At 45.2% G+C, this 12,308-nt stretch overlaps 1 protein-coding gene across 4 annotated transcripts in view; it reads right to left on the bottom strand.

Moving 5' to 3' along the window:
- Positions 1 to 12,308, bottom strand: part of akt3a (v-akt murine thymoma viral oncogene homolog 3a) — a 29,637-nt gene that overhangs the window by 12,602 nt on the left and 4,727 nt on the right. For 3 of the 4 annotated variants that reach the window (XM_029834663.1, XM_011603013.2, XM_029834664.1), the window contains exon 3: positions 1,018 to 1,143. In XM_029834663.1, coding sequence (XP_029690523.1) covers positions 1,018 to 1,143 — 126 coding nt within the window. Of the gene's footprint in view, positions 1 to 1,017; positions 1,144 to 4,380; positions 4,401 to 12,308 lie in introns of those variants that run through there. The other variant, XM_029834665.1, reaches the window with a different exon arrangement.

Genomic DNA, 12,308 nt, shown 5'->3' with positions numbered 1-12,308 from the left:
GATGTGGTGACGCCAAGCAGCCAGGGCCGGATGTATGGCCTGGCTGGTCCCCCTCACAAACTATTTCCCATCTTCGTCTCCTCCTCCCTGTCTGTTCTGCTCTCCTCTCCCTCATACATCATCCACAAACATCCTCCCCGACCGAATCATCCCGCCGTCTCCACCCTCTCCGTTTCCCCATTTTCAGTCTTCTCTTCCTCTGCCCCCCTTTCGGATCGGCTCCCATCGCTCACCCTCCACATTTGTCCTCCCTTCTTCTCTCCTGCTCTGTCCTTCATTTGCTATTCTTCATCATTTTCCAGATTGTACTATTTGTCATTGTTTATTTTTAGTTTCATCCTCAGCATGAACTTTTCCTTGCGTCCCGTCCTGTCATCTCCCGACAATCTTCTCTGCACACTTACATACAAATGCCTGTTGTTTAAAGCAGAAATGTATCTTATGTTTTTATTTTTGTCTCAGTTTTCCTATTTTTAATGATTGTAATGCAAACTGAAGCAACTCTTTACAGTAAGAATGTTTATAATCTAATTTGACCCCAGATCTGCCTCCACACTGCATTTGAATGTCTGAAGAGTCGACTAAAGTGAACATTAGAGAAAAAGTCTTGTAGCTAATAGAAATGTGTTAATCTGTCGGATTATGGTAATCCAGGGTGATCACCAGGTTTATTCCCAGGCTCAAACATGTGGATCTCTTGTATGAACAAATTAAGGTGAAGTGTCAAAGACTGAGAGACAATCAAACGAATGTTGTTAACGCATTAGCTGGGTAATTATGCACGTCAAGGACACTGTGGCGCTCGTTAAGCAGGTGTGGACAGATGAGTTACTGATGAATTGTTAATTAGAGCCCTGACTGAGTTCTGGGAGGACGGACTGGGAAAGAGCTCCCAAGCATTCGGCATCTCGTCCCCACCGGCCAACAAAAGAGAAATCCATCGCCGCTGAAATTTTAACAGCATAATCTGTGTTGGGTGTGTGTGTGTGTGTGTGTGTGTTATGTCAGGTGACATACTTGCTACGGAGAAGTTGTTTAGAGGGTAGGGCAGATCTGCGTCCTGAGGTTTCTCTTTGTAGCCGATGAAAGAGCCGTCTGTCTTCAACAGGAAGTATCGTGGCCGCCAGTTCTTTATGTATTCACCTAAAGAAGAAGATTTCAGATGACTGGATGCATAAATATGTGGGTTTTGTTTTGTTTTTTTTAATCATACCATTGAAAACTGAACAGAGAGATGAAATATCCTCTACTGGCAATAAAAAAAAAATTAATTTATGCTCTTTTAAATTTCCCTCTACAGATGAGAGCCTTTCTGCTCAACCCTTATCTGTTCTGTCTCTCTCCCTCTCTCACACACAAACACACACACACACGGGCAGTATCTCTATCACTCCCACAGTAGATGCCAGAATCGGATTATCATGTAAAAAAATGACAAAAACATGTTTACAGCACAACAACCAAACCGCTCATGCCAGAAACATCATCTGGCTGATACGCAGCCAGGTGTCGAGGTCACGACCTTACACACACACACACACAGACCTGTATTAACTCACAGTTCAAGCTCAACCTGGTCACTAGTGAAAGGCAAATGGGATGAGAAAAGATGAGATGACACTATCCGACATGACAGGGGATGAGATTACACGTGGAGAATAACCCATCTAAGACGATAACGACAAATAACAACATCTGCTGAGCAGCTGGTGGCGCGGCATTTCCCAACCGGCTGGCACTGAGGTGGTGCCGCAGCTTTATCGGATGACCCGCTGCAGGATTACATGACACCACAGAGGCGGATAACACTTAGTTAAGAATGGGAAGTGCACGCGTGGCAAAATTTACACGCTACCAGTTGAAGAAGGATGGAACGTTTGCACATATTAGATTACATGAAAAGGATCATAAATGTGGCAAATTATAAGTAGATTGCTATTCAAAACACAATAAAACATAACACACATATTCCTGGAATCACACGACAGTACAGTAAATTAGTACTGGATCTGGTCACCTTCCTTAAAACACGGGAAGAAGAAACCATGAGTGTGAGTGAGTGTGTGTGAGTGTGTGTCCCATTGGTGACATTCATTTAAAGCGGAAGTGACAGCAGGCTGCACTCGTTAACACGTCGCAGGAAAAACACCTGCTCTGCCGGAGGGACCGTGTGACTGCAAGGCCTGATGGTATCTCTGTTTGGTTCTGGTTTGGGAGGTGTGTGCAGGCAGCTCCACGGAGGCCCAGAGACAAACGCAGACACACACATGGGTAAATAAAAGTAGGACTGCTACGTCGCACCTCTCTCTCCTCTTTAGTTTTTTCCACAACTCTCAAATCTCTACGCTCCGTCTCCCGTCATTGCAAACAAAGCATCTTCATTGGATTCTTGCCGACTGTAGTAGGAGGTGATGTGGGAGGATGGACGGGGGAGGCAAAGGGGCGCAGCAAAGATTGGCAAAGTCCTCAGAGGACTCACACTGTCGATCCCCGGGTTTTACGGGTCATTTTGTTGGGAGAAACAGTTGGGTTTACTGACAGCGCACATGAGGACAAACAGAAAGTTAAACTGGTAGAACTACCACAAACTGGCACCGGCGGTGGGTGTGCTGGTCCAAGTCCAGTCATTTCTCTGAGTCATTTTCTAGATGAAGTGTCCAACCAATAGAAGCCTGTAGTTGGCCGCTTCATCCCTCAGCTGTCCAGAGTGAAATCGTTTAAGTTATCCTTCTGGCCAGGCCGACACCAAACGTGTGTGTGTGTGTGTGTGTGTGTGTGTGTGTGTGTGTGTGTGTGTGTGTGTGTGTGTGTGTGTGTGCGTGTGTGTGTCTACAGGGGCGGGGAAGGGGGCAGCCAGGGGTGGCAGAGACAGCGAGAGAGGAGATGGACAGTTGTCCACACACAGGCATGTGCACACCAGCACACACACACACACACAAACTAACAAGATTGAGTTTTGACCATTCCAAATTTCAGAATGATCCAATGGTGTTCTGTCAAGCTATCCCGTGTTGGCCCGGCCTGTAATGAGTCCAGCGAGCTCTCCCACTCTGGACAGCTTGTCTAGGGAGCCACATGTCTCTGGTTTGGACTGCTGGAGAAAACAGAACAGCCGGTCTCCTTCCCACACCATCTCTCAGACTCCTCACTTCACTTTCATTTACTTTTTCCTGCACAACTTTCTTTTTTCCCTCAAGGCCAATTAGTAAATAATACATTTACTTCACAAGCTTCTGCTCTCCAGGAGGATATTATTGATTCCAGACAATGACAAGGCTCTTTAAAACCTTCTGCATTAAAAGGGAGGAACGGTTGTCCTTAGAGTTCTCCTCTGTTCCTAGTCATTAAATATCTTAATTCAACAATGGGTCTTTCTAAATTCTTTGTAAAAAGCTCGGTATTTACACAAAAACTTACTTCTACTCGAGATAGAAACATTAGTGAATGAAGAGGCTGCAAACTTTTACTTGCCGTGCGCATTTTTTTGAGCTCTGCAAATTGAGAAACGTTTGAAACTTTTGAAGTTTCTTTGAAAATTTCCACAAATCTACTTGGCGCTTTCTTAGTTCCAGCTTGTGGATTTAGAATGGAGAGGCAGAGACGTATCAGCTGTGGCTGCGCCGGTTCCAGCCTCTCTGATTGGACAATTACAACGATGCGCCGACTAAAAGTCACTCAATTAGTAGGCTGATTAACAACTCGAGGATGGGAGAGGGAAACGAGCCGGGAGCGATGGAACCGAAGACAGGTACAAATGGTGAGGCTGAACCTCAGCCAGGTAGGAATGAGAAGCCGCAAACTTTATCGCTTCCCGTCGCTCCTTCAGGACGCCGCCGCATCATTGCTCACCCGTTTCGCCTGATTGTCACATTACAGCAGAGACGGGGGCCGACGAAAAGCAGGGAAAAACCTTGATGACAGTTAAATAAATAAGTCAGCAAGCATGTGAGCTCACCAGCCATTTGTTAATCAACCCAAACAGGGATTTAATCTAATGCTTTGGCCGAGGCTGGTGCTGATATGCAGATGGCGCAGAGACGGGGCCGTCTGACTGGCACTCCGAGGGCTGGATGTAGGTGGGCGGGGGGCGGATGGGGAGGAAGTTGTGCTGCGTTCCAGCACATTCACAGCAGCTCACCAGCAGGCGAAGGACAGCGCAGCCACGGCAACACACACTCTCTCTCACACACACACACACACACACACACACACACACACACACACACACACACACACACACACACACACACACACACACACACACACACACACCAGTCCAACAACTCTATAGGATGCCTGTGTAGATTCTCAATCATCCAGGTCATTTTCTCCTCCTTTGAAGAGAAGAAGAAAAACAGTCCAGTTGACACAGAAAACTACCTTGGATAACTCTATAGGATCAGGCTGCACGTGCCTCTTGGGTCAGTCTCTTGGAGTTTCTCTGTCGCTGCTTCCAAATTGTGCTCAGGGTCACTTAAAAACACAATTAAAGATGTTATTTTTGCGTGTATTTCAGTGTTCATTTGGCTGTTTGTGTGACCCAGACCTGCAGTTCTAAGTCCAGCATGCTCAGACATCTTAAGCAGAATCCAGGCTCATCAAAGCCAATCCACTTAAAGTGAATTAGTCTCATGACCACATTAGCACTGTGCTGGTGCTAGTTTGTGTGCTTTAAGTATAAGCTGCATATCTGACATAACGACACACTGAGTTTGGCATTTGTGCAACCTGTAAAAGTTCAAAAGGCAGCTTTGATACTGGTGGTGCAGACAGGCATGTGAAGGTCTCTGCAGCGAGAGCACAGCAGCCTGACTGGGTGAAAACCCATGGGGATGTGGCCACCCCTCAGGGGACATTTATGGTTTCATTCACCCAGCTGCACACAGCCAGATTTTCCTGGTGGACTGTGCTAGATGTGCAACACTGCATACACACACTGGCCTGGTGTCACCCTGCTCCCCCAGCTGGTATGTAAGTCACAGGCACATAAAAAAAATGACCCACCGACACAGCATGAGAGAGGTATTGTGCCACAGAATTGTCAGAGAGCCCCACATAAATTCCACTTTCCCCACACATTCATCAGGGTTTGCGCACATCTCGTGCAGTACCAGAAAACAACAGTAGATGGCGGTGGCGCCCTGGTGCATGGCACAGAAACACACACAATCAGTTTTGATTGATTGATCGAACTCTCTCCAGTCCAATGCGACTGTCTTAACTCATTACACAAACTGATTTATCTGCTTCTTTACATAATTGGTACTATCAAGTCAACTACAGTTCTTTCATTTTTTTATTTTTCCATCTGTGAACAAAATAACTTGAAAACGAACAAAGGGATTTTAATGAAATGTGGGAAGTGTTCCAGAAGGTCTTTGACCTTCCAAAGATCAAAGTCAAGGGGCTGTGACTATAAAGCATCCAACTATGTTTTGTCACTGTGTACTGTATATATACTGTGTATACACTGTATATTCTACACTACGGGTGTCAGTCGTGTCAAATATGGGGAAATGAGCTGCTAGGCGGAGATTTGTGCTTCCTGAGTGCTTTTCTGGATAAAACAAAATCAAAACAAAATATTTCAAGTTGTAAAGGTGAGAGGTCACAACACTAAGCTCAGCCCTGCCCATGGTGGTGTTTGTGTACGCCGTCAGACTCTGCACAGATTGATGTGGTTTCTTTTTGAGACAGATTTGTTTTCACTTATTTACAATGAATGGAAATAATTTATCACCTGAGCTCAACAACAACTGCTGAAATATTATGCCCAGTACCTTAATGCCAAAACAACTCCGGTATAATTGGCAACATGCTTCTTTATTAACGAATTAATCAGCTGCAGGATGCTATTCACTTTCCAGACGTTATAAATAATGATCTCCATATGTTATTAAAGAGGAGTTACTGTGGGCGGTGATGTCAGAGTTCTGCCTATTCAGGAGATTCATAGGCATAAAATTCAATATTTCATTGCACTTAAGACTAATCTGCATCCTTATTGTTGAGTGCTGTTCACTCTCTAGAGGAGCTACAAAAAATAGATTATTAATTAGAATAAATAAAAAAGAAAATAGGGAGAAAGTTCCTGTAAATATGTTAAACCACCCGTCAACACCAGCATGCTGCGTTGCTTGTGTTCAGGATTCAGTGTAACCAATGAGATTACAGCAACCACACAGCCAGTAAACAGGCTGATCGCACCACACTGACTGTTGGTATGTTGTCTTCCCTTATTTTCTCCTACAGATTCTTTTATTCCTTTCTCATCAAAAATAAAAATTCAATGGTGTTCATCACCAAAGACGGCAAGACAAAAACGCCGCCACCAAGAAACTGATGACTCAGACCAGTTTACTGGCTGGTCATCAGCCTTACAGTTCTGTCCTGCTAGATGGAAAGTGCCTGTCACGGTTCATGCATGATGTATGCGTATGTTCCTCTCCTTTTTATCTCCTGTCTCCCCTTCCACTCCTCCTTTACTCATCTCTCCATCAGCAGGAGGGTCCTCCCCACAAGGGTCCCACTCACGGTTTCTTCCTGTTCAAAGGTACTTTTTCCTGAAGCTTTTACTTGTACAGAAGCCAGATCCCTCTGGAAAGCACCTGTGTGTGTGTGTGTGTGTGTGTGTGTGTGTGTGTGTGTGTGTGTGTGTAAATGAGTTGCCCCTGGTCTTCTGACCCATTGTCATAATTTTTACAACAGCTTGTTTGTGTCTCCCATACAGTTGCATTAAATAAATCCTACACACACACGCACGCGCACACACACACAAATGAAGGCAACAGCCCAGCAAGCAAGAAAAAACAAGTGCCACATCCCAACTACTGTCAAGTACCCCAGCCCACCTGTACAACCACACTCAAACACATGCTCTGTGTGTGTGTGTGGCGGTCACACACATACACACACACCAAGCCAGCAGTGCTTTGTTCTAAATTTTAGAATCTAAAAGATCCATTCATGTGTTGCACTGAAGGCCTGACACTAAGTGCTCTCCAGCTCACTAACTGCTGCTCTCTTCTCTCCCCTCGGTCTGCTCCTACACCTGCCCAAGAGCTCCAGCAACTGTCCAACTGTTCAATGACATTTTTGAGACCAACCTTCCGTCAAGCTGGAGATCACCTGGTCTGTCCAGACAGATGAGGTTCTGGGCTTCGAATGGATGATTCAAAAGAGGAGTGGCTGGAGCTAACTTGATGAATTACTTTACATCAACTACTTTGATGAACTACGACTGTTTTACCACCGGTTTGTCCAAGAGACTGTTTGTGACAGTGTGTCCACCTCAGCTGGCCTGAACCACATCATTCTGAAGAGATCCACATGGACAAAAGTAAACATTTACTATTGCATGCTTGCTATATATCTATACAGTTTATACATATATAAAAAAAAACATGAATGGACCATTGTTTTCCCGCTGATGGGGGTGTTTGGTGTGGGCGATGGAGCACAAAGACCATTAAAATATTCCGATTTTTCTGGTTTTCACCCTCACAGAAGTTTCACTCAAGTCACTTCCTGCCAAAAGGCCCAAATGTAAATATTTCATCTGTGTAGAAATGTGTGGAGTGATATCTGACAGCTGTTCCTCCTGTTGTCTCCCCTTTCAGCAGCAACAAGCACCTCCATCTCTCCCGCATGTGTTCTTTGCCTTTTAATCCATCCACTGATACACAAAACTCATGAAAGCAGATGGCAACTCAACGACTTTACCTCTTTAAGTTGCTTAGAAAACACACACACACACACACACACACACACACACACACACACACAAAATCACACACACTGCTTTTTTGCTGTCCTGTGTTTTGGTTGCCAACTTCCAGTCAAAAGTCTTGATTTAGTTGTTTCTGTGTGTGTTTCTGTGTGTGTTTCTGTGTGTGTGTTTTTACCTTGGGATATCGGGCATGAGTTTAATGAGAGCCTGGTGATGTGCAGGTCTGAGCCAGTTGACCATATGGGGGACATTTAGCCCTCTCAGAACACAGAGCCAAGCTTTGCTGACATGATTACCACTGCCTTCCACTTCTCTACACTCACGTCAGACTGGGAATTTTGTCATGGACAGCTCATTAACGACTGGAGATTGGCAACGAGGAGGCTGGGGAAAGATGAAACCTTCCCTCAGACTTAACAAACTTAAGTTGTGAACGTAAGAGACACGCCAAAAAAAGGAGGCATCCGTCTATAGGTTGGAGTCTATGTGTGTATTTGAGTGCAGGTATTTCTGCAGGGCTCACACGTCTTTGTGGCTCATGGGCTCAAGTGAGTATCTTAACTAATCCAGTCAGAGACAGATTACAGGTTGGAGGCTATAAATAGAGCGACTGTCCCTTTAACCTGGCTACTGCGACATCAGCATGCAGCTCCGCAATAAATCAGCAGCCTAATCTCTATAAGTTGACTAGAGATCACCGAAATAGCTTCCATACCTGGAGGTTTTTTTGGAACTCAGCTAAGATTAATTTATCATGCACGCTCACCTTGTCTGTATGCTGACCACCAGTCGAGATGTGTGTTACGGCCCCAGACCTTTACTCCACCTATCACCAGGACCCTCTACCTGCTCACATTCTCTTCCTCACATCACTCCTTCCAGTGCTGCATCCTCTTTTATTTGCTGTTTGCCATTTTACATGTAATCCGGTCTAAATTTAAGACCAGCATGGTTTTTTAACGTCATACCGCGGTTCCAATGAAGTATCCTAGAGCGAACCCACAGACTTCAGCCTCCTTTGCAGCTTTACCCTTATTATAATTTCTCTACAGGAAAAGCTGAGAATCAATATTTTATAGGAGAGGCAATATGAGATCAAATGGTCATACTCTGGGGCCCTTCTCCTGCCAGCCAACACGCACACGAGCCGCTGGTGTAGGCACTAATCCACTGGCCGAACCAACCCCCACTCTGACCTGCCTCTTCTAATCATCCCAAAGCCTGTTCCAAGCAGCCGACAACCTCAAGATGTACGGCTGCACATTAGCCCCTGTCTAAATGAGCAATCCGATGCTGAAATGGCTCAATTTCACAATAGAGGCACACATTCAAATGTTAATTGCTGCTCGTTTGAGGAGGACGAATTGTGAAGTTGTCAATCAGAATGTTTTAAGAAGTCTGTGTAAATTCATCCAGGTCATTGTATCCAAGGTAGTTTTCTCTGTCAACTGGACTGGGTTCTTCAGTTCTGAACTGAACTGAAGAAGCCTTCTGGATAGAAGGCGAAATGTCTTCAAGAGAAGAAACCCAGTCCAGTTGACAGAGAAAACTGCCTTGGAATGTTTTAAGAACAAATACGTTGTGCAACAAGTGGAGTCCAACATAAAACGTGATACTCCTGAGTGAGGTGACTATTTCAGATCAAGCCAGTAACAATCGGGCTGTGATCAAGAGTTTGAGGTGAGCGTTTCAATTATTCAGAGATAAAAACGGACTCCGTTAACCTCTCCTTCCTTCTCATCTGCCGTCGTTTCTCCAGTAGTTTGGCCTCTCCAGTGGTTCAATGATTCATTCATTTTTATTTATCAAAGCCCGTCTGACCCACTCTGCTCCCGTCACCTAACTATTACGTGCAATAATCTCTTTATGGTGGAACCATGACAAAGATGGATTTTCTGGTTATTGTATGGAACACGGAGTGATACGAGACGCTTCCTGTTTTGAAGTGAAACTTTTTAGAGGTTATGAAACTGTCTCTCAGACTAAAAGGTGGGGAAAGTAACTAAAACCACGGAAAATTTATGACCTTTTGCTTTTCAGTGTTCAGTCCCTAGGCCTTTAACCCCACCTGCCATCTCTTCAAGCTCCTTTGGGAGAACACCTCCACAGCTGGGAAATGTAATCCCTCCAGCATGTTCTGGGTCTGCCTCAGGGTGTCCTCTTGACTGGACATGCTCAACACCCCACCTCAGAGATGTGTAAGAGAGACATCCTGACCAATCACCTGACCCATTCCAGCCAGCTGCTCAGGACATGGAGGATCAGCATCTCAGCTCCGAGTCTTTCTCATATGTCTGAGCTCCATCTCAGGCTAAATCCAGCCACCCTCAGGAGGAAACTCACTCCCACCACCTCATTCTTTTCCATGAGCAGCTCATGTGTTGCTGCCTGTTTGCACCTCTGCAAAGCTGCCCCTCTTCTTTCATTCAATTCTTACCCCGTGTTGCCCCTTTTGCTAGAAACCCCGAGATGCTTGAACTCCTTCACTCCACGGAGTATCCCTTCATCCTGCCCTTTTTCCCAGGAATGCACGAATGGAGTCGCCGTCACAGGTGAAGGAAACGCTACAAAGCTGCCGATTGTGAGGCGGATGTCACTGAAGGTTAAAAGGGTAAAAACGGAAACCAAACATTCATCTGCACGAAATCTGTATGTCCGCCTATATGTGTTTTCATGGCAGCCGGGGTTTTTTATTCATCACATCTGACTGAACTGACCAGCACATCCGGCATCAGCTAAGGGCGGTGTGTTATATATGGAACAGCATAAGCTAAGGTGGCTTTGGGACGGAGTTTAATTACTTTAACGCTTCATTTGACTGAAATCAAACGGGTCACACTCTGCTGTCTGTCGCTCTCATTTGTAAAGTACCAGCTATCGGCAGTCTCAACTGGGAAGTTTATCGGCCCCTGATGTATGCTGGCCATATCTGCATCTGTCTGTTTTTCCTGTGCTGTTTATCTGTAAGCTCTTCTCTGTAGTCCGTCTGTTTGCACTGGGCTGTCGGTCTTTCTGACTGCCTGGCTGACTGCCATTCACTGCAGCGTGGAGTGAGTCATTCCCAGGACAATGGAGACAGTTTGTAAAGCCACATTGGAGCGTACACTTCCTCCGGATATGCAAGAGGATGCCATTCATAACAAAGCCTACTCTGTCTGCATGTCTACTGCGCTGTGTGAGCGCGCATGGCTGCAAAAATCAGAGGATAAAGAGGTAGAAAGAAATGAAAGGAGATACGTGGGCAGAGACAGAGGGGGACTCGCAATAAAAGGTGAGTGTTGTGTTGACAAGCTGTACAGCAGAGGGAGGACAGAGGAGAATGGAGGAGGAGGAGAGTAGAAGGGCATCACAGTAGACAGTGGCAGCAGCAGCGGCAGTGGTGGCTGGTGATTGATATCAGAGATCTGGCACTGCCACCTGATCCAGCCAGCCAGTCAGCCAGCCAGCCTCCAGCGCTGAACTCACTGAACCAAGATGGCTGCTCTCCCTGCACCCACTGAACTCCACAGCAGACTCACCTATATGCTACAGCACACAGCTCTGCAGCATATGGTAAATGTGAACCACACAGAAAAGAGGAGTGAGGTATATGAAGCCAGAGTCCAGAGCTATTCACTATATATTTCTTATTTTCATCCTCCGATGGGCGTAAAAGCATCTGACCTGTATGGTCAGTAACCAGGGCTGACAGTGGTGGCCTCGCTGGGTGAGAACTGACTTTACTGAGGAGACTTACAAGAGCATTACCAAAAATTACAGAGGTTAATAATTCCATATCTCCAATTCATATTAAAATACAAATCCCTTATCCCAACTAATATAAAAAAACAGATTAAATCTCTTTAATATGGTGACGTATAATAAGGATCCTTCTCAGTGTGAAGCCGAGTAGGTTTGGCCACACCAGCCATTTACATTAGAAGTCACAGATCAAGTTGTCCTCCTCTGACATATATCTGGTCATTTCTACCATTAGTAAATCTAATTAATGATAAGTACAGACCAGGTCGGCACCAGTCGACCTGTGAACAAAATCTATACTGTTGCTTACACTGCTAATGCACACGCAAGCTAATGGTAGGACCCAGGGAAACTCACTTAACATCCTTCCAGCAGCTCAAATCTCCCAACATCTGGAATTCAGTGATTTACTATTGCACATTTCCATGCACACATCTTCTATTAGCTGTCACTTACTCCTAATCAGTGCTGGTCACACCAACAGACAATTCAGAGCCTCCAGTCAACCTAGTTGGACCTGAGAGGAACCAGATTACCGGGACAAATTCCACGCAGCCATGAAGAGAACATTTAATATATCCTAAATGTTAAATATTACAGGTTACCTTCCAGTTAAAGTTCTCTTCCTGTGGCAAATAAGGGATGTACCTGACCACTGAACTGCTTCACTGGAAAGAGGAAGGAAATCATTGCCACAGTTGTCAACAAGTGAGTACTGAGAGCTCTGGTCATGTGAGGACATACCGCAGTCTGAATTCTGCACCAACAACTTAATGAGAATTTAGGCAATAATTAACAAATATTCTGCCAGATTTGTATATCTACCACCATTTTTTTT

This window comes from Takifugu rubripes, chromosome 4, assembly GCF_901000725.2.
Source record: "Takifugu rubripes chromosome 4, fTakRub1.2, whole genome shotgun sequence".
In the NCBI taxonomy this organism is placed as follows: Eukaryota; Metazoa; Chordata; class Actinopteri; order Tetraodontiformes; family Tetraodontidae; genus Takifugu; species Takifugu rubripes.
Note: the sequence above shows the minus strand (reverse complement) of the source record. Positions and strands in the feature narration are given on the sequence as shown.